This window comes from Triticum aestivum, chromosome 2D, assembly GCF_018294505.1.
Source record: "Triticum aestivum cultivar Chinese Spring chromosome 2D, IWGSC CS RefSeq v2.1, whole genome shotgun sequence".
NCBI lineage: Eukaryota > Viridiplantae > Streptophyta > Magnoliopsida > Poales > Poaceae > Triticum > Triticum aestivum.
In genome coordinates this window covers 590,135,962-590,159,337 of record NC_057799.1, presented here as the reverse complement: position 1 = coordinate 590,159,337, position 23,376 = coordinate 590,135,962, and the positions used below count along the sequence as shown (strand labels likewise).

At 43.1% G+C, this 23,376-nt stretch overlaps 1 protein-coding gene and 1 pseudogene across 1 annotated transcript; one reads left to right on the top strand and one right to left on the bottom strand.

The window, feature by feature from the left end:
* The first annotated feature begins 7,305 nt into the window (after positions 1-7,305).
* On the top strand, positions 7,306-10,465 carry LOC123054758 (flavanone 3-dioxygenase 3-like; annotated as a pseudogene).
* Positions 10,466-10,966: 501 nt separating this feature from the next.
* On the bottom strand, positions 10,967-14,036 carry LOC123054759 (N-acylphosphatidylethanolamine synthase). Its single transcript, XM_044478603.1, has 5 exons — positions 13,733-14,036; positions 13,014-13,141; positions 12,125-12,210; positions 11,869-12,006; positions 10,967-11,630 (listed from the first exon to the last, which is right to left on the bottom strand). Exons 1-5 carry the CDS (start codon positions 13,972-13,974, stop codon positions 11,343-11,345), a joined length of 882 nt encoding a protein of 293 aa, XP_044334538.1. The 5' UTR covers positions 13,975-14,036; the 3' UTR covers positions 10,967-11,342.
* Positions 14,037-23,376: the final 9,340 nt, after the last annotated feature.

Here is a 23,376-nt window from a genome sequence, read left to right as displayed (position 1 = left end):
CTTATATAGAACAACCTTTAGTACCGGTTGAAGCCACCAACCGGTACTAAAGGTCTATTTTGGCCAGGCCAAACGGCGGGAAGCGCACACCCTTTAGTACCGGGTGGTGGCTCCAACCGGTACTAAAGATCCCCCCTTTAGTACCGGTTTGAGCCACCACCCGGTACTAAAGGGGGTGCGCTGGCGCAGGTGCGGTGCGTCATGTTTAGTCCCACCTCGCTAGCCGAGGGGCGTCCGCACTGGTTTATAAGCCCCAGTGCGGTAGCTCTCTCGAGCTCCTCTCCAAAGCAGGCCTACTGAGCCTAAATGTTATGTGCTTCCCTGTGGGCCTACTGGGCCTTTGCGGGCCTGCATCCTGGCCCAACAACAGGTTGGGTTTCTAGTCGTATGCAGGCCGTTGTGGCGCAGTAGGCGGGCTTTTTTATTTTCTTAATTTTTTTGCTTTATTTTTATTTATTTATTTATTTATTTTTGAGTTGTTTTTTGCTGTATTTAGAGTTTCTTTGTGAATATTTTTGCTTTAGGTACAAAAAATTACAAACTTTCTATTAGTGTCGGTAGTTTACAAATTTGAATAGTTTACATTTTGAATTATTTGAAATTTGTGTGAATCACTAGTTTGTGAATAACTTAACTTTGAAAATAGATTTTTCAGTGATTCTTTTTTCTTATGTTTAATATTAGTGTGTTTTATCATTATATTCAATTTGGTAATGCTTAGGTTATTGAAAAAATGAAATGCCTTTGTAACGGATGAGTTTTCGTCCGAAACCCTGATACTTCGAAAGAGATTGTCCATTTTGTACACGAAGTGCATCCAGTTTTTGCGGGAACCCTCTCTACTTTTTTGCACATGCTATGTGGGTGAAAATATGATACCATGCCAACTTTCAACCTTTTCTGAGTTCATTTGAAATGCTTTTCAATTTCAGGGTCATTTAGCTGAAAAAATCAGTAAATGCATGAAAGAATTTGTTTGCACATAAAATTTCTTCGTGTTTCAAATGCCAAAACACATAACTACCCTAACTATTACAGAGATTCCTTCCTGGGTGTGAAACACAGAAGAAGGTGATGATAGTGAAGCCGATCACATCCCAGATCTTTGGGTGTGAAACTTTTTCTTCGCATGTGTCCCTTTGCGCCGTAGCCATGGAAAATCTTCATCATTTAACTGGATGCTCGGGTCAATATTCACTATGAATGGAGCAATTTCATCAAACTTTTCATAATCTTCTAACATGTCTGTCTTGTCATCCACTCCCACGATGTTTCTCTTCCCAGAAAGAACTATGTGGCGCTTTGGCTCATCGTATGATGCATTCGCTTCCTTATCTTTTTTTTTCTCGGCTTGGTAGACATATCCTTCACATAGAAAACCTATGCCACATCATTAGCTAGGACGAACGGTTCGTCTGCATACGCAAGATTGTTGAGATCCACTGTTGTCATTCCATACTGCGGGTCTTCCGTTACCCCGCCTCGTGTCATATTGACCCATTTGCACCGAAACAAAGGAACCTCCAAACCACGTCCATAGTCAAGTTCCCATATCTCCTCTATGTAACCATAATATGTTTTCTTTCCCGTCTTGGTTGTTGCATCAAAGCAGACACCACTATTTTGGTTGGTGCTCTTCTTATCTTGGGCGATCGTGTAAAATGTATTACCATTTATCTTGTACCCTTTGAAAGTCATTATATTCGAAGATGGTAACTGGGACAGCGAGTACAGGTCATCTTCAATAGAGGCGTCATGCATGGTACGTGTCTGCAACCAGCCGGCGAAACTTCTGGTTTGTTCAGTGTAATCCAGTCATCAGACCGCTCCGGGTGTTTGGAGCATAGAAAATTCTTGTGTTCGTCCATATACGGAGCCACCAAGGCGGAATTCTGTAGAACTGTGTAGTGTGCTTCAGTGAGAGAATGTCCGTCCATACATATTTTTTGATTTCCTCCTAGCGTGCCTTTTCCATCCAGTCCGCCCTTATGCCGCGATTCAGGAACACCAATCGGCTTAAGGTCAGGAATAAAGTCAATACAAAACTCAATGACCTCCTCATTTTCATGGCCCTTGGAGATGCTTCCTTCTGGCCTAGCACGTTTATGAACATATTTCTTTAAGACTCCCATGAACCTCTCAAAGGGGAACATATTGTGTAGAAATACAGGACCCAAAACGTTAATCTCTTCGCATAGGTGAATTAGGACGTGCGTCATGATGTTGAAGAAGGATGGTGGGAACACCAACTCGAAACTGACAAGACATTGCACCAAATCATTCTCTAACCTTGGTATGATTTATGGATCGATTACCTTCTGAGAGATTGCATTGAGGAATGCACATAGCTTCACAATGGCTAATCGAACGTTATCCGGTAGAAGCCCCCTCAATGCAACCGGAAGTAGTTGCGTCATAATCACGTGGCAGTCATGAGACTTTAGGTTCTGGAACTTTTTCTCTGCCATGTTTATTATTCCCTTTATATTCGACGAGAAGCCAGACGGTACCTTAATACTGAGCAGGCATTCAAAGAAGATTTCCTTCTCTTCTTTGGTAAGAGCGTAGCTGGCATGACCCTGATGTATGCCGTCTTTTCCATGCATACGTTGCTGGTCCTCCCGTGCCTCAGGTGTATCTTTTGTCTTCCCATACACGCCCAAGAAGCCAAGCAGGGTCACGCAAAGATTCTTCGTCACGTGCATCACGTCGATTGCAGAGCGGACCTCTAGGTCTTTCCAATAGGGCAGGTCCCAAAATATAGATTTCTTCTTCCACATGGGTGCGCGTCCGTCAGCGTCATTCGGAACAGGTTGTCCGCCAGGACCCTTTCCAAAGACTACCTTCAAATCCTTGACCATATCATGTACATCAGCACCAGTACGGTGGCGAGGCTTCGTCCGGTGATCCGCCTCACCTTTGAAATGCTTGCCTTTCTTTCTTACGGGATGCCTGCTCGGAAGAAATCGACGATGTCCCAGGTACACATTCTTCCTACAATTGTCCAAATATATACTGTCGGTATCATCCAAACAGTGCGTGCATGCGCGGTATCCCTTGTTTGTCTGTCCTGAAAGGTTACTGAGAGCAGGCCAATCATTGATGGTCACGAACAGCAAGGCCTTTAGGTCAAATTCTTCCCCCATGTGCTCATCCCACGCACGTACACCTGTTCCATTCCACAGCTGTAAGAGTTCTTCAACTAATGGCCTTAGGTACACATCAATGTCGTTGCCGGGTTGCTTAGGGCCTTGGATGAGCACTGGCATCATAATGAACTTCCGCTTCATGCACAACCAAGGAGGAAGGTTATACAAACATAGAGTCACAGGCCAGGTGCTATGGTTGCTGCTCTGCTCCCCAAAAGGATTAATGCCATCTGCGCTTAGACCAAACCATACGTTCCTTGCGTCATCTGCAAACTCCTTCCCGTACTTTCTCTCGATTTTTCTCCACTGCGACCCGTCAGCGGGTACTCTCAACTTTCCGTCTTTCTTACGGTCTTCTCTGTGCCATCACATCGCCTTGGCATGCTCTTTGTTTTGGAACAAACGTTTCAACCGTGGTATTATAGGAGCATACCACATCACCTTGGCAGGAATCTTCTTCCTGGGGCGCTCGCCCTCGACATCACCAGGGTCATCGCGCCTGATCTTATAGCGCAATGCACCGCATACCGGGCAAGCGTTCAAATCCTCGTACTCACCGCGGTAGAGGATGCAGTCATTAGGGCATGCATGTATCTTCTGCACCTCTAACCCTAGAGGGCAGACAGCCTTCTTTGCTTCGTACGTACTCTCGGGCAATTCGTTGTCCTTTGGAAGCATATTCTTTATCATTACCAGCAACTTTCCAAATCCCTTGTCAGATACACCATTCTCTGCCTTCCATTGCAGCAATTCCAGTGTGGTGCCCAACTTTTTCTTGTCAGCTTCGCAATTCGGGTACAACAATTTCTTGTGATCCTCTAACATGCGCTGCAACTTCTTCTTCTCCAAATCACTTGCGCAGTTTCTCTTTGCATCGGCAATGGCCCGACCTAGATCATCAGCGGGCTCATCTGATGCCTCTTCTTCAGCTTCTTCCCGCATTGCCGGCTCAGCTTCTTCCCCCATTGTTGTATCATCGTATTCAGGGAACCCATGGCCAGGATAGCTGTCGTCGTCCTCTTCTTCTTCATTGTCTTCCATCATAACCCCTCTTTCTCCGTGCTTGGTCCAAACATTATAGTGGGGCATGAAACCGGACTTAAACAGGTGGACGTGAATGGTTCTTGACGTAGAGTAATTGTGATCATTCTTACAGACTAAACATGGACAAGGCATAAAACCATCCGCCCGCTTGTTTGCCTCAGCCGCAAGCAGAAAAGTTTGCACGCCATTAATGAACTCGGGAGAGCATCGGTCATCGTACATCCATTGTCGGCTCATCTTCATTACACAACACCGAAAAGACCAAATTAATACAAGTTCATACATAAAGTTCATACAAGACTTAAATGCAACAAACAAATAACTCTCTAACTAAAGCATTTAAATGCAACAACAAATGCGATCAAGATCGCAACTAAGGTAACAATTGATCCAACATCATAATGATACCAAGCCTCACTATCAATGGCATATTTTCTAATCTTTCTAATCTTCAAGCGCATTTTCTCCATCTTGATCTTGTGATCATCGACGACATCGGCAACATGCAACTCCAATTCCATCTTCTCCCCCTCAATTCTTTTCAATTTTTCTTTCAAATACTCGTTTTCTCTTTCAACTAAATTTAACCTCTCGACAATAGGGTCGGTTGGAATTTCCGGTTCACAAACCTCCTAGACAAAATATCTATGTCAACTTGATGGGCATAATTTGTCATAAACACGAAATGCAACAACTAGTTTTAAAAGAGAATATACCACATCCGAATCATAACAAGGACGAGGGCCGACGGGGACGGATATCAAAACCATGGCACTATGTATAACAAACAACGTACGGGTAAGATAATTATACGAGTAACTATATATCCAAATCACACAAACATCAATTTGGTAATGTAAAACATTCATGAACAAGAGGCTCACCACAAGGTGGTGCCGGCGACGGAACGGTGCGGGCGATCGACTGTGGTTACGACGGAGATTTAGATGGCACTAAGTAAACCACACCGACATATGCAAACTAAGTGTTATTTTTGACCGCAAATTACATATAAATCAAATACTAGCACATATATTTTCTCCCAAATTACTAAACTCATAAATTAATCACTATACAAAGCATTGCAAGAGCTAATCTAGCAATGAGAGATGAAAGGACAAAGTTGCTAATCTTTGTGATCATTTGAATGGATGGGGGCCTTCAAATCTTGACAAATTTTGGGCAAAATGTGTGATGAGCTCGAGAGGAAGAGGGGAAGAACAGAGAGGAGAGGGGAAAGGGGAAGAACAGAGCGAGCTCGGGTGGACGAAGGGTTTATGTAGGACGACCTTTAGCACCGGTTCGTGCCACGAACCGGTACTAAAGGTGCTGGAGGGGCCCCGGACTGACAACATCCTGCCACCACTCACTTTAGTACCGGTCCGTGGCACGAACCGGTGCTAAAGGTCGGCCATGGCCGTTAGAACCGGCACTAATGCACACATTAGTGCCGGCTCAAAAGCAAACCGACACTAATGTGCTTGACATTTGACCCTTTTTCTACTAGTGTTAAGTTATGCAAGATTGCAAGTTACTGTAATATGCAGTCATGATCTGTAGTGTTTATCGAACCAATTATCCAAGTTGCTGGCACTCTAATAGTACTTAGATAAGTTAGTGGTACTGCTGGAGCATCTTCAATAGGTAGCCTAAAATTTGAATACCAAGTACAGTTTTAGATGCGGATCGAGAAGATTTTAGGTAATTAAAATGTTGTTAGCTTTTACAGTAGATTCAAAATTGGATACCTACTAATAAATTTTCAAAAGCAAATGAAACATGAAGATCCGACGGTGGGGAGGCCGGGAAGGCGGATCCATGGTCATTGCCTCACGCCGCAGTACGGCGAGGAGGAGCGTGGGAGATTCCGGTGAGGAATCTGGCGGTGGCGGCCACATCTCCTATGATGAGGAGGAGCTCGGGGCGGTGGCGCGGCGAGGAATTGGGCGGCGGCGGGGGCTCGGGGGTGGCGAGGAATCTGGCGGTGGCATGGAGCTCGGCGGCAGCCGGTGCGGCGAGGAATCGGGTGGGGGTGGGGGTGGCGGTGGGGGCAGATCCGACGGTGTCGAGAGAGGGATGTGTGAAATCGGGGCGTCGACTGTGGTGGCTACCGCGCGGTTCACGGCGGACTGATTGGGTGGTGGAAACGGCCGGTGGGGCTAGGGACGGCCGTGCAGACGCGGGTGACGCGACGGTGGGGAAGTTCACGAGGGCGGCATTTGGCTTCACCTCGCCACAATTTTTCTTTTTGGATTTTGTGTATTTAGATTGGTATATGTATCAATTTGGTAGCAAAAGATAGGTTATAGCCTAAAATTTTAGTTTAGGTTGGCTGCTTCAAAACCTAAAATTTTACTATCTACTCCCTTCGTAAAGAAATATAAAGTATTATTGATCTAAACGCTCTCTTATAACGGATGGAGTACCAATCAGCTGCGTGCTAGCTGTTGAAGATGCTGACAAAGCTCCATGCCTACAGCAGTTCATCTCAGTCTACCTGGGACGACTTATCTGTGATGTCACTTTTGATCTGAAGGTACTGAAGTTTTTGTTTGTTGTCATGTTATTTTTATACTTTCACCCCATTATGTGATTATTATAGAGTCTGTATTTGAAAAATCAGGTAAAGAAACACCACGATGTAAAATTAATCCTGTATATAAGCTGTGTTACCAACCAAGTGAGTTTAAATATCCATGGTACACATAATTGAACTATTTCTCACTTCTTTCCATCTGGAATGCGAACCTCCACAAGTTTCAGTTAGGAGGGAGCTTGGTACGGTACCTCATCTTAACGGGTTGTTGGGACACTTTCTCTACAAGATTGGGCACATAATGCTGCAGCTTGGAGGCGAATGATAGTCTGGATTGGTTCCGTCCGGAGACAGAACTGTTCAACATCGACGTGTGGCCACAACCCAGCCATCTCCAGTCAGAAAAATCTCCGCACTCCCGACGCCCCTCGCCACCTCCGCCGCTGGCGCTTGCTCGACTCCCTCGATTTCCTGCCACCGGCGCTGCTCTTCGCCACCACCGTGCTCCCTCATCACCGGCGCCTGCTGCTGCTGGCGGGGTGACAAGCGCGGCTGCTGCCTTTTCTCCAGGTCCCCTCTCTCCCTCTCTCTCAGATATTGTTTATCAGGGACGAAGCAAGCCGCCAATCAGATGATGTTTGATTTAGTTTGCATGCGTCGCTTTGTGGAGCATCACAGTGATATCATCACTGCAAGTAATCTGCTAGCCCTTGTCAGTTGTCTGATACATTATGTCAGTGCTTTAACTGTTTTTTTTAAAACCTCGTCGCGCCAGGGCAAGGGTTCCTGCGATTCATTAAGAAGAAGATATATGGTCCACCAGTTTATAGGGAAAACCGGATCCAAAAAGTCCTTAATTGTTAGGATCGGGCAGGTCGAGTGACGAAGGGGAGGCAGAGATTTTGATTGTCAGAGGCTTGTTTAAAATCTTGGAGATCCCGTAGATTTCATTTGCCTGCAATTTGACCAGACCTCCATTCTTCTGAATGCTTTGCTTGTGATCATAAAGAGGTCATCGCAATTCGCAACAAGCTATCACCTTTCTCATCCTTCCAGCCAAAGTTTTATTTCCTGCGTTACATGGAATCAATGAAGCTGCCTATAAGTAGATGCTGCCTCACAGAGGAGCTCCAATCCATCCTGTCTCAGTTCTGAACTAGTCTGATCGGACTCCGGTGCAGGTGCCTGCACGGTACGTTGACATGTCCTGCGATTCAAGGAGCACCCCTCAGGAGCAGCTCAGGTCGGACAAGGTCCACCCACCGGTGCCGCCAATGCCGGTGATCAACCTGGGCCATCTCACTCTTGAACCCGAGACACGATCTCGCGTGGTGGAAGATATCGCCAATGCGTGCCATGATCTCGGATACTTTCAGGTATGCTCTCGGAGAATACTTCCACATGTACAAACGACGAAACTAAACTAGATTTGTAGTTGAAGAACTACTGCGAAAAGAGCAACTACACGAATCATAGGAGCTAGCTTCATTTCATTGCTTGGTTACATGACAACTGACAAACAACATGAAGCCGAAGAAGTTCAGTCCCCATTTCATGCTTCATTTTTCACCTCAACGACATCATACTACATTGAAGGTATTTCAGCACGTGCCGATTTTAGATCGTCCCCACTTCTTCTTACATTCTTAATTATTTTCATGCCGTGCACATTTTAGCCTTGAGTGCACTTTTTATCTGTAAATTAGTCTTCATAAAATTTAGAAAAGGTATTCTTAAGTATCTACGGACTGTGAGTGTACAAGCATCTCAATTTTTCTTCAGTCTTTATCAACAGTTGGTACTCGATATAAATGGCTGGTTTCAACAACTGCATCATTGTCCTATATGGGTGGATGTGGACACAACAAGGCAGCAGATTTGTAGTTGAAGAACCACTGCGAAAAGAGCAACTAGATGAATCATAGGAGCTAGCTCCATTTTGTTGCTTGGTTACATGACAACTGAGAACTGGCAAGCAACACGAAGCCGAAGAAGTTCAGTCCCCATTTCACCCTTCGTTTTTCACCTCAATGACATCATACTACATTGAAGGCATTTCAGCATGTGCCGATTTTAGATCGTTCCCATTTCTTGTTGCATTCTTTGTTGTGTTCATGCCGTGCACATTTCAGCCTTGAGTACGCTTTTTATCTGTGAATTAGTCTCCATAAAATTTAGAAAAGATATTCTTAAGTATCTGCGCAACGCGAGTGTACAAGCATCTCAATTTTCTCAAGTCTTTATGAACAGTTGGTACTCGATATAAATGGTTGGTTTCAACAACTGCATCATTGTCCTATGGGTGGATGTGGACACAACAAAGCAGCAAACAGGACCTTTTAGTAAGGGCAATAGCAGAACATTTATATAACAGGTCCATTTTGTGCCAATAAAACGTTGTAATCCTCAACTTCTAAATTAAAGCAATGTCAAGGTTCTCAAGGAGACTACTAATAAAACTATAAAAGTGTAAACATCAGTTGGAGAAAAGTAACAACTTCATAGAATGTGTCTTTCCGATAAAGTAGCCATGTGTCTATGTTAGGGTTAGGGGAGAGTTTAAGGTACTGCGTTTTCATGAACCCTTGTTAGACACTCTACTAACAAGCAGGTATAAGGGAGCAAACAAAGCTTACCCGCGTATCCAAATTGCCATGATAATCCTCATTTTTTTCAGGTTATAAACCATGGGATCAGTCAATCTGTCATGGACCGTGCCGTTGAAGCAGCTTCAGAATTCTTCAAACTGCCAAGTGAGACAAAGCAGGAGTTTGCATCAGACGACATCCGAAGGCCTGTTAGATACGGCACCAGCTCAAAGGACGGCACTCGTCCGTCACGGACATTCCTAAAGCATTATGCCCATCCCCTCAGTGAATGGATGAAATATTGACCAGAAAAACCACCAACCTACAGGCAAAACATTTTTTCTAGAAATCTTCTTACAATCTTGAACTACAGAACCAATTGCGTGATTCTCATATAACATAGCTGTTTTTCATGTACTGAAAACAGGGAGGACATGGGAAAATTTTCAGCTGGAGTAAGGAGGGTGGCTCTGGAGCTGATGGAAGCCATACTTGAAGGCCTAGGACTGGGCAAGCATTACCAGCATGAAGAATTTGAGAACGGATTGCAGCTACTGCAAGTGAACTGCTACCCGAAAGAGCCAGAAGGCGAATCGGCGATAGGGCTGGCGCCACATTCCGACCATGGATTTCTTACCATCTTGCTCGCGAGCTGCCCGGGCCTGGAGGTCCTTGACCGCAGTAGTGACACTTGGAGAGTGGTCCAGCAACCCCGGCACGCGTTGCACGTCCACGTAGGAGACTGCATGGAGGTTCTGAGCAATGGCAGGGTCAAGACCGCCGTGCACCGTGCTGTCCTGAACCATGGCGAGGCGAGGATCTCCATGGCGAGCATCCATAGTTTTGCGATGCACGAGAAGGTCTCCGTTGCCAAGGAGCTGGTGGATGAGCAAGATCCTGAGAAATACAAGGAGAGCAGCTTCAGTGACTTCCTGGACTACCTCATGAGCAATGCGGACAAGAAGCGCATGAGCTTTCTTGAGAGCCTTAGGACTTGAGGAGCGTACCAGGCCCTGAAGAACAAGAGCAAGGAATATGACAGCTCCATACCTACAGCTCATTCTCAAATCTGTTTCGGACGGCTTATCTGTAGTGTTACTTTTGGTCTGAAGGTACTGACTGAAGCTGATGTTTGTTGTCATGCTGTTTTTCCGTTCCACCTCACTATATGATTACGAGTCTTCAACTGAAAGTTTATGGTCACGAACCTGTATAAACTGAGTTAAAAGATCCATGATACACTTTGGCAAATAATAAATAAATAAATATCAATGATACACAGGAATGAACTATTGATCAGTTCTAATCTGCACGACGTCAAAAAATTTCAGTTAGGAAGAAGCTTGGCACGTAAGTTAACAGGTTGCTGGAACACTTTCTCTACAAGGTTTGGACACATAATGGTTCACCTTGGAGGCGAATGATGGCCAAGAGCTAAAATTGGATCCACCCGTAGCTAATAAATCGGTCCCTTCTGGGCCTTCGAAGCAAAGCGACGTACCTCCAACATCATAATTAATTGGTATATATAGGTAGGCAGGTGGATAATCACCAACACCAACTATGTCTTTCACATGAGTAAAGGTATATATAAAAGATAAACCATCTCCAGGTTCAGAAAACGTCGAGGGTGATTTAGGCTTCAGACATACTGTAGATAACATTCACGAGATGGTGAAAATCTCTATGGGCAGTTCCTTGGCTAAACAAAATGGCAATACGGTCCAAAGAGCCATGAAATTAGGCAACAGCCTGAATACTCTTGTTATTGCAAAAAAGAAAAACACCAAATCTGACACTCTGAACTCTAATTCTCACCCCCCGCTTCTATGGCAGGTGTAATGTCCACTGGAGAACTACTCCATCCCTCTCGATTCCCGTATCCTCCCAATCGCTGTATCATGATCCCATCATCTGAAACTAGCTAACAAAGCTACCATGCCCTAACCAATTCAACAAGGTATCGGAGAAAAAAGGCGGCGCATCCTTGCCCCATGGTCGAAGAACGAACAAAAAGAATCAATGTCAATGCTGCTTCAAGTTCAGAAGCGTCTTCCTCAAGCTCTCCATCGCGGACTGGATCTTATCCGACATCTTCTGGTAAAGCCATCTCTGCGCTGCCTCGTCTAGCCCCTCCGGCGTGATGGTTGGCCAGCCCTTCCTTTCGAAGGATGTGTCTTGTGGTATCATTGCTGCCACCTGCTTTAAGCCTGGCAGATCAAAATCTACTGGTTCTCCCACGATGATCTTTATCTCCTTGCCGCAGAGAGGTAATGGTGGACGGCGTCCAAAAAATGATTTCTCTGGCATGACCTAAAGTACAATCAGGAGAAGTTCAGAGTACCATATATATAACATAAAAGAGATCTTGGATTAATGAAAGGGAATACAAATGAACTAGTGCTGGAGACAAGTGGTTTACTGAACGTGCAATATAATTCAAATTGCAGAAGAGAACTATATATATGCCATTCTATTTGAAGCCCATATTCAACACATGAAACCATGCACAAAATGATGGCATTACAGAGATACAAATATTTCCATATACCTTTTCAAAACCAGTGTGAACAATAGGCAATACTATTGGAGTTACAGGTGCTCGGACAATAAGACTGGCAGTTCCCCATTTCAACCGTCTGATTGGTTGGTGATCTTGGGCTACTTTTCCTTCAGGGAATGAATGCAACTGTTTGAATATGCCATGAAGAAATTTACAACCAAATAAGGACCAGAATTTATAACCATAAGCACAACATATGTTAATGATGTAATAGTTAATGCTGAACCGAAGAAAATGCACATACCCAACCTCCAGTGCTAAGCACTTCAAGGGCCTCATTCATATGGTCTTGATAAATTCCAGCCCCTCTAGTGATCGGCACACATTTCCCTGTGCATAAAATTATATGCCAATAACAATATTATCAAATTATGCCATGCAGAGTGATACCAACTCTGCCTTGCAATGAAACCCTGAAATGAAAAGATAAGAAAAATACAAGAATAAAGATGACAAAAACACACAAGTGCTGAACATCAAAAGTAGCAACTGAACTAGAGATAACATAGCTGTTAGATAGCATATCATCATTTATGTATTACCACCACAACACATAGCATGTCAAGTATCAGATCGTATCATTTTCATATGGAGACTGGAAAAGAGAGACAATTAACGGTAGATGTCAACTTTATGGCAAATTTGAATTACAGAACAATTATGCACACCATTTACATGGTCCAACAAAGAGATATAACATACAGAATGCTTGGACAGGTTTGACAAGTTTTTATTTAACTCTCTGAAGCTAGTCTTGGTAGTTAGAGCAATAAACCATGATTGCTTAGGTAACCAATTTTTTAGAAGCTTGTTAGAACTACGAAGGCCGTCGGCATTTAAAATGCAAAAACATGCACAAAGTTACTGGATTAAATGAGGTTATTACATGCTCAACAGAAAGATGCCATTAACTGGCTCCACTAAGTGAACATTTCATATCTGAATTGACCTATGCTGGAGGTGCTCCACAACATTAGTTACAGTAAGTGAGAGAGTGGGCCAGTGGGGCTTTGGGAAGCTCACTATGCCTACATGATTAATATGCCACAGTAACAACATACTGATTATCATTTGACCATACATACCTGTGCAGAAAAGAAAACGTAAATAACAAACACGACAAGGAGCCTCACCAAGTCGAAACATGTAAGACATGAATACATTCCTGAAACAGATATCCTCTGCTGTCAGCACCCATCTTGCAAGCTTTGAATCTGTTATAGGGAAACCCTTGAATCCCCACATAAACGGGTCATCTATCCTGTACAAACAAGTATACGATAACCTCAAGGTTACCAAAACTTCCGGCACACAAGAATTGTGTACAGCTGCCTAACTAATTTGTAATTGTCCACACTGGAACCTATACATGACACCTGTACTATACAACAAGCCAATACAATGCATGCTTTCCTTAAACATGAACACCAATCTACAGCATGATGTAGCATATGAAAGGATGAGAAAAGAGCAGGATGCACACTTCTCAAGTGATCCATGCTAAAAAACGTGTCTAAAAAGGAATTTCAACACTTCAGAGTCCCCTTCCAGTATGCTAATGACAGCAATACATAGGTATTGACTATGTGCTGTAAATCCCAAAGAGCACATGCCCTTTCAGATGCGTAGCATCAATCCTAGAGTAAATGTTATCAAGACGATGCAACTTGCTGGCTTCCAGCAACAATTTGGCACAATTCTCGCGACAATGGTGGCAGAGCCACGACAGATCAAACACATCGCCGCCCGATCTCTCCTCCTACATCTAGTCAGAACTCAGAAGCCACAAACAGCAAGAGCGGTACACGGGGGAGATCCGGGAGGGATATTTCGGGGGAGTGGGGGAACATACGTGGACATATGGTTGCTGACGGTGAGGAGCGGCGTGCCGGGGGGCCGCGAGGAGACGAGGCGGTGGAGGGCGTCGGCGTTGTGCACGGTGGTGGTGTTGAGCAGCGACACGTACGCCTTGGCGATGGTGCCCACGGCGCCGATCACTGCGGCGCGGGGGACGCCGCCGAGGTGCCCCGCACGGCCGGCCCACCGCAGCGTCCGCGCCGCCGCCGCCGCCGCCGCGTCGGCGGACACCTCCATCTTTTACCCCCTTTCTTGTCGAGGAGTTCTTCCCGTTTTGGTGGGCCTGGTCTATAACTTTTCTTTTTGAGTCGGGGTTTTCTTTTCTTTTGATTTTTTTAGACAATCTTTTCTTTTGATGAGTTAGGCCCGGACTATGCTCATTGACTTGCAACCAAAGGAGGGTAGGTGGCCATCTGGGCCGGGCCAGGGGCCGGCACATTAGCCTGCGTTCCCGGCCTTTGATGGGCCTGGCCCGACACATATCTAATTGGGCTGTGCCAGCATGTGGTCTGCCTAGGCCGTGCCAGGCCACGAGAGGCTGGACACACATGCCGACACGGCAAGACCCGTTAACTTTTTAAATTTTCCAAGATTTTTTTATGTAAGCCTAAAAAAATGCCAAATAGACCCAAAATAGTCCAAAACGGCGTGTCGATGGGTCGGTCTATTTCATTGTTCTGTTGTGGTTGGGCCAGGGAGCGCAGCACGCGTGCCGGCTCGCCATGACCAGTGTAGCTGTGTGTGCCTGGGTGGGCCGTGTCGTGCCTGACATGTATAGCCTAAGCCGGGTCGGCCCATCTGGCAAGGTCTGCTTTGTAACGGCTGGTGATACATTCTGTTTTTTCTTTGCCTTTTGCCTTTTTTTTTCCGGAAATGCTTACCTTCAATCAACCGATTCCACACGAGCGTTCGCCTTCTCTACTGTACGGCACGTGTCTTGTGTGCGGCCCGCCCAGCACTATCAGTAGGGAGCGGTTCTGTTCCTCCTTATCCTCATGCACACCAACCGCTTTGCTTTTCCCCTTTCTTCCACGTGTGTTATTTTCCTCAAGCACTCTCTTAAGCTCCCGTCCAAATCTCCTCACTAGAGCATGATGTTGTTTGCAATTAGTGCGTGTTGTTGCAAGATCACGTGTTTTTTTGCAGCTACGGCTATGGACCTACGGTCCTAAGTGAACTACTCCCACATGATCATGGAGGCAACAATGTTGATAAAGAAGCCTCCCATGGTGAATTTCCCCTTCAGCAGAGTGCCAGAACAGGCCTCCAGATTGAATCTCCTTGGAACAGAAACTTGTGACGGTGAAAAGATTTGGAGATTTCGATGTAAGGCGGTGCTCATGGGGCCCACATAGGCATGGGGAGCGCCGTAGGCCCTGGCCGCGCCACCTGGACGTGTGGAAGCCCTATGGGTCCCCTCGTCTGCCTCCGATGCTTTTTGGAACCTTCGTGCCCAAAAAAATCGTATTAAATCTTTAGCATTTTTTACCTCCATAGATTTGATTTCTGTAAAGACAAAAACATGCAGAAAATAACTGGCACTCGGCACTAAATTAATAGGTTAGTTCAAAAAAATAATATAAAATGTTATAAAAAGTATACAAAAGTGATATTATAGTAGCATAAAACAGACAAAAATTATGGATATGTTTGAGACGTATCAGATACTGAGGTCAGAATTCAGAAGCATTCTCCTTTCTTGTAAAAGAATGAAACTTGTTGGTTGAATCAGTCATCTGCTAGACTGTTGTTTCCCGATGGCACTGTGAACAAAGTGGAAATATGACCTTAGGTAAGTTCTAGCTTTTGTGCATGCATTGTTATGATTGTTTTTCTTCATGTGATGCTCTTCCCTTAACTCATTAGTATGCACATGACAGTGGCAATTCCTACAGTTTTCCCTCGTTCGTAGCAATCCATCTTTATTATCTCCCATTTATTTTCCTAGCTATAAGAAATGACAAAGAACTGTAGTTGGGCAGAGCATACAAAAAAGTGGATGTTACCCATGGCCGGAGCATAAAATATTGTTCTGCTTTCCATCATTTGTTGTTCGTTTACACTTCTGTTCAGTTTCATAGTATCAATCTTTTCCAAAAATATTCCCCATTCTATTTCTTAAGTTTACTTCTCCCATTCTCATTTTTTTAGTCAATGTCTTTTGCTCATTCAGTTAATCCAGCTATTATTTTTACGAGCCATGTCATTCCTCATCTAAGCCATGTCATTTCTCTCTCTTCATTTTGTAATTATATCTTGCCATTCTCCTCGATCCACTCTTTCTTTTTCCTCCATTCTTAGTTAATCTATCATTTTTAGTTGTTATCTCTCAGTTTTTATTCTCTTCACTTATTTCTTTGCTTTCAATAGTTTTATTCCCCCATTCCGTCAATTTTTCTAATTCCCTAATCATCTCGTTTTCAATTTCATCGGTTGCTCTTTTTTCTTTATTTTCTCATCATGTTGTGCTTGGACCCAATTAAACTTGGTTGTACATAGGATGACGATAGAGGAACCAGATGACCACCAAACAATGCTTCAAAAGTCTCATTTCAAAAGCTCAACATGTTCATTATCTTTTTCATATCTCATCGGTCTGAAATTTGAAACATCACAGGAATATTGTATGTCATGTTTTTTAATTCTCTCTTTTCTTTCTCTGGCATCCATTCTTAGTTGGTCTGTCATGTCATTATCTTTCAGTTTTTATTCTTCTTATTCTTTTCATTTCCACTTTCACCCATTCCGTTAATTTTTATACTCCTTAAATATATCACTATTTTTTCTATCTTCTTTAGTTTTGAATTTCATTAGTTGCTCTTATTTCTTTATTTTATCATCTTGTTGCACTTGACCCCAATAAATTTTGGTTGTACTTACGGTGATGGCAGAGGAACCAGATGACTGCCAAGGATGCTTCGAAGTTTCATTTCAAAATCTCATCGGGTTGATGCTCTTTTTTCCTATCTCATCTTTCCGGTCTAAAATTCAAAATATCACAGGAATATTGTTCAGATGCACGTGTTATCTATACACTATATAGTGTGCGAATAAGTTTGAATATGGACCGTTGGATGAACTCAATCTGACAGTCAAGAGGTGGCAAATCCGAGCGTTGCTGACCTTTCGATTTCCTATCAATTACATCAGATTCTGCCATGTGTATTGTCTAGAAGTTCCAATAATAAAAAAATTTAGTACACCCTTGTAGTTATTACATATACTATCTTTACACACTTCTCATTTATTCTAGAATCTTCCATGCATGCTCTTGCTCCATTAGAGTTTCTCGGTTGAATAAATGTGTGTCCATTTATGATTTAGTCTAGAATCTTCCATGCATGCTCTTACTCCATTAGAGTTTCTCGCTTGAATAAAAGTGTATCCATTTATGAGATTACTTGTGAATTTTTAGTCAAGTGAACACTGGTAGAAAATGGGCCTTTAGTCCTGGCTGTACAACCGGGACTAAATATGCGCGACTAAAGACCCCCCCTTTAGTCGCGCCTCTTACGAACCGCGACTAAAGGCTTTAGTCCCGGTTCTCGTGGCTAACCGGGACTAAAGGCCCGTCCACGTGGGCGCCAGGGGTCCGTCGGGGCGGAGGACCTTTAGTCCCGGTTCTCGTGGCTAACCGGGACTAAAGGCCTCCTCTGCAGGTTTAGGGTTTTAGCCCCCCTAAACCTGGTTTCTTTGCGATTTTTTTTTATTTTCAAATTTCTGAATTATTTTAACCTCTAATCTCTAATCACCACCCCTCATCACTGCTCAATTTATCCTCTAATCTCTAATCACCCCTCATCATTCCAAATCATCAACTTCCCGGACGGTCACCCATCCTCTCACTACTCCAGCCTGAGCACGCTTAACTTCCGGGTTCTATTCTCCCTCGTTTCCAAGTCTGCACTTGTTGTTTTCCTGACAATAGTAGGATGTCAATTCTATTAACTCTCAGGAATTTAGCTTGAGCACGAAGTGACACATTTCACTGTTTGAGTTTGAAACTATTGTTTTAAAAAACAATAATTATTTAGTAACACTAATATTTCTGGAATAATTAGTTTGACCATTGTTTGACCACTGTTTGACCAGATTTGACCAAAGTTTTAAAAAAACTGAAATAATTATATTTAGTAACACTAATATTCTAGAATAATTAGTTTGACCACAGTTTGACCACAATTTGAATTTTTTTGCCTCTCCAGATCTTAAAAGCCCCGTATCTTTTTTTCTGTTAGGTTTTTGAGGATTTTGAAAATGTTTAACGGGGTTCCCCCGGTTAAATTCGGACGTAACTTTTCGAGTAAATGATTTTTCATATAAAAAACTTTTTCATCCGAGTTCGTATGCAAAAGTTATGCCCATTTTAAGAAATTCCAGAGAGATTTTGCAAATAAAGTCGAAATTCATATTTGTTAATTTTCCCAACAACTAGACCACATATCACATGGGAAACTTATTTTATTTTATTTTTTTGACATTTCCATCATTTTCTTTTGTTTTTTCTAAAACTGAAAAGGCGATCCACCGGGGGGGGGGGGGGTAGAGTTTGAAAATGAGGCCTTTAGTACCGGTTCGTGCCATGAACCGGTACTAATGCCTCAAATCCCATTAGTCGCGGTTGGCCAGACCAAAAGGTTAGACCTTTAGTCCCGGTTGGTCTGGCCAACCGCGACTAAAGGCCTTCGGGCCAGCCTGAGGACCTTTAGTCCCGGTTGGCCAGGCCAACCGGGACTAAAGCCCCTCCCGTCCGCCAGCTGTCGACCGAGCGCGCTGGGCCCAGATAGTTGGTCGCGGGTCTCCTCCCGAACCGCGACTAAAGACCCCTTTGGTCGCGGTTCGATTATTTTGGGGACTAATGGGGGCGTATGGAAGCCTCTTTTTCTACTAGTGGAAAGACTTCTGACCAACCATTTCTTACGGTCCATATTTCTTTTCAGAGAATTTCAACCAAATGCTGCAACACTTTCTTGGCATATTCATGAAATTTAATCCTTAAGGTCCATATGTATAATGTGTTATATACACATATTGGAGCACTATCCAACTAAGGTTTCCTTTTTCAATGGGTTTAGCTATCATTAGTAACAAAACAGATTTGTATCCTGGACTTCATGCACGTAATACGTAAGTGTCTGTTCTTTATCAACATTGTGTTGTAACGAGATCTCACAACTCACGTGCAAAGCACGTACAACTCACTAGTCTAAATTAGTTCCTGCTAACACATCAGGTAGTACAAATGTCATAATAATTTTAGTTGCACACATTCATCCAGTCTCTAGATTAAAAGTTGGCACTCCTCGCAAAATAAAAAGAGTTGGCACTGACATGTATTTGCGTTGACTCCAATGTATAACAATGAAAATCTTCTGGAGCACCCATACCTTCAAAAGCGGCACATACAACATGTCGTGGGCGACAACACCGGAGGTAGGGTTGGGCGGCCAAGAGAGACTCGGTGGCCACCAAGAGCGGGGCAGTGTGGTTAACGTGTTGAGTGCGGCGGCAGAGGCGCCAGAAACCGCGTCAACGGCGATGTGGCTACCGAGCTACTGCTAGGCGGAGAAGGGAGGTGCGATAGTTTCGCTTTGGAATCTGATAACACCCGAATGTCACATGGCAAATCGAATAATTTTTTATTGCAAATTTAGTGAGGCGAGTATGACAACTCTAGTTGACAAGCATAACAACTTCGTGCTTCGGTTTATTTTTTAACAGAAAATTGACGTGCGTGTCAACTAATTTGCCAGCCTTACGTCATTAGAATTGCCATAAAACGTTCGATTTGCCATGTGCTCGCACCTCACGTCAAGTACTTATCATTTTCGTTCTTTTTTTTATCTCAGGTGCCACGGCGTGTTTCTGTGAGAGAGATCTCCTGTAGGGGTTGTAAACCAAACCACAAGTCGAAGGAACCACTGCATCGTAACTAAAACGTATGTTATGCGTATATTGGGAGAGGGTCCTCAACACAAATCGCATGCATGACCGCTTCAAGATTTTAGGGAGAAATGCAAGGTGGAGTTATTGACGAGGGAGAGAAACAGGAAAAATGCTTTGGTTGTTTCCCATAACTAGTAAGTGTGCACGTGCAACACACGTGTCCTAATAAAGTAAAATAAAAAATGAACTTTTGTATTGTTGTATCGGAACATTTAAATGCGTGTCATAGGTCATAGGTCTCAATGATTTCAATGTAATAATTTATTTTAGATGAAGTCATAGGTCTTGTTTGACCGGTGAAAGACTTCCATTGTTGAAATGTTGTGATTCCAAAATTCGAAATACAAAAATGAAAAAACTCTGTGCATGTAACACACGACCAATACACATGTCTTCACATAAAATTAACAATCACATAAATGTATTGTAAAAATAACAACTAAGCAAAATTATCTAGTAATCATCATTTGATGATGATCCTCTCTGGAAGGTCCATCTTTTGATTCGATCTATAATGCTTCGTTCTAAGACTGGGATATTGTTTAGAACTTCATTCTCTTCATACTTCAAAATATGAACCAAAAATCGCTTCCTTAGTTCAAAATTATCCTACATATGCATTATATAACATTGTTATTAGAAAAAAAAACATGAGTAACATGTGTAGAAATGAGCATGGTGTGAAATACTTACCTTGGGTACTGGAAAATGTAGCGTTCCATCATGCCATGAGTGCATTAAATTGAAAATCAAATAACCAGACAGGGGACTGCATGTATGAAATGTTACATGTGAGTTGAATGAATCAATTAAGATTGTGATGTATTGACAAGATTCTTACCCTATGAATTTGTGGGAACAACAGGAACTTTGCATCCCCATTTTATAATGTCGTCCTTGAAGGCAGGGTTTGCAGTTTGAAGTGCAAGGTTTAGATCGTTGACCATAGTTTTAAGTATATGCTTTCCGAAAGTAGGTATTGAAAGCGGGTCCAAAATAGAAACAACTTTTTTTTGTTGGTCCAAGATGAACAATAAAAGTAGTCCAAGAATATCACAAAGCAATAAAATCTGCAATGACGCATCAATCATTATCATTTATTAAGACCAAATAAACAATGACTTTGGATTGAAATCTTACCGTATCACATTCTGAGATATGATACTCATTGCTATTAGGCCAGCTATCAAATAGTTGTGCCAACATATCAATGTCCATACCATCACGATGACTTGGGACTCGTGCATCGTGGGACATGGACTACAATAATGTAAGAAAACATGAGTAGAATAAGGCAAAATGTAAAATGTGATTATAATAACTTACACAGAATCGTAGATCCATATAGTGTGTTGGGACATCTCTAGCAAGCTGGACGTCGTGGCACGCTAGTATCCTCACAGCCATGTTAAAACAACCAGCATCCATGTACTCATCATTCTTTAATACGTTCTTTAATTGTCTCAAGTTCAAACTAATAGGATAAGGTTGAGAGCTTTTCACCCATTCGCTCCTGTGAAATGGGAATTCTGTCATTATACAAGAGTAATAGGAACAAAAATGAATTGCAAAAATGTGTCTTACTCTAGCATCGGGACATCATCAACCATGCTGATGAACAAGCAAAGTTCATCTATTAAGTCGTCGTTTGTTGGAGTGACAGACGGCGAAAGGATAAATGATTGCAAGATGAGCTCAACTTGTGACGATGAGATGGATGCTTTAGGTTTGTTAGGAGGTCTTTCGACAATCATACAATCAGTGGGATCCGTGTTGATTTCATCATCATCCAAGTCTCGGTTTCTTATATCGTCATCATTGAATTCCGAGTCGACTAAAATGACGACTAATTTTGTTCTAAAATCTGTCATGTGAACCTAAAGTGAAGTAGTAATAAGACTTAGTTTTCAAATAATGATACAACACAAAATAATTAGTATCATGATACGATGCAAAATATACCTGTTTGGGAGTGTCGGACAAACTATCTCCCGTGAAGTACTCCATGCAATTTAACATCCAGAGACCACAAGACGACCTTGATGATAAAGAATTTTTGTTATGCTTAATAACAAAAATATTAATAAAAAAATAGTATCATAAAATGATGATGACTGAACCACACTATCATACCGGATACGCTTGTAAAAAAGAACTAAACAACGTTTGCCGCTAATATAAATCAAACGACCAAAAGGGCTATCAATAAAATAACTAAATTTCTTACCCATATATGTTTTTATATATAAATCAAATGAACAAAATGGTTATCAATAAAAAAATGAATTTGTGAATGCATAATTATTTTGAGAGGAACCCATATAATTATTACTTCACCGAATGGGTTGTCGATCATAGATACAAAAATTAAACAAAAGAGACACGGCCGATGATCCATTTGGTCGATGTACTATTATCTGGGTGGCGTAATTATGTGATAGAAAATAGACCAGATGTCAGATTGCAAAAGAGAAAAAAAAGCAACCAAAGAAACACTAATAAGGAGCAGCCGGTGAAAAGTAAAATAAAAAAAGAGCAACAGGAAGCCGTCCGTCGCACTATCACTATCTCGATCTCTCCAGTACACTATCACTTTGCTTTATCCACTCCTCACTTCTTCCTCCACCAGCCGCCTCCTCTGTAGCACGGCGCCTACTCTGCAGCACGCCACATCCTCTCCCGGCACGACGTTGGCCGGCGCCCCCCCACCCACACCACCACCACCACCACGGCCTCGCCCCGTCTCCTCCTATCCCCTCCAGGGCCTCGCCCCGTCGGCCCTTATCCCCAGCACGGCCTCGCCCCGCCCCCTCCTCTGACCACCGCGGCCTTGCCTCGCCGCCAACCCCGCAGATCTTCCCTGGATCGACTCTGCCACCTTCATCCTACTGCCCCAGAGGATATCGAGATGTGAGCTGGTCGACACAATTCGGGAGCAGGCATATCGAATTGGATCGAGATCCAGTGCGTCATCAAGTCGCTCTGGGAAGGAGTTCGCAGCTCGCGTACGTGCTCTACAGGATCAGCCTAATCTCTCTGTCGCCGCTGTTGTTGGCTTGCAATAGACCAGACTATTTCCAGAGGTCAGTTCATCTATCTATCCTCAAGTAGGCCTTGTATCCATTCCTCTGCTTTTCATGCAGCTTCAGTTTGTACACTTAGTAGAACACACTTCCTGACCAAATGATGGACAATAACTCTTCCAGGTACCACAAAGTGGTTGATTCAAAGTTCGCACTATTTATATCACAGGTAATGGTAATAGGAATTTCAGTTCTTGTTCTTGATCTCCTGTATGTAGAATGTTATTTTTTACATTGCTTGTACCAATTGCAGGATGGTACAAATGGAGAAGTAAAAAATAAGGCCTGGAGTTATACCCAAATAATTTATGCAGGTGCGGAAAGAAACACTTGATCTATGCTCAATTGCCTAATAGTATAACAGAACACGCTCTGCTTCTTCTCCTGTAATATTGCTAGCATAGCTGATACTTCTCCTGTAATATTGCTAGCATAGCTGATAGTACAAGTTAATGCGTGACTGCTTACTCTATTTAGCCCTATGAGTGAATAAAAAAAGATTGAAAATCGTAACGCATTTTTTATATGCAGCCCAATGAAGTGTATCGCCTTGAGCTCCATTATTTAGGCCAGATCTCATGAGAGGTGTTGTGTCAATTGCATTGGCATA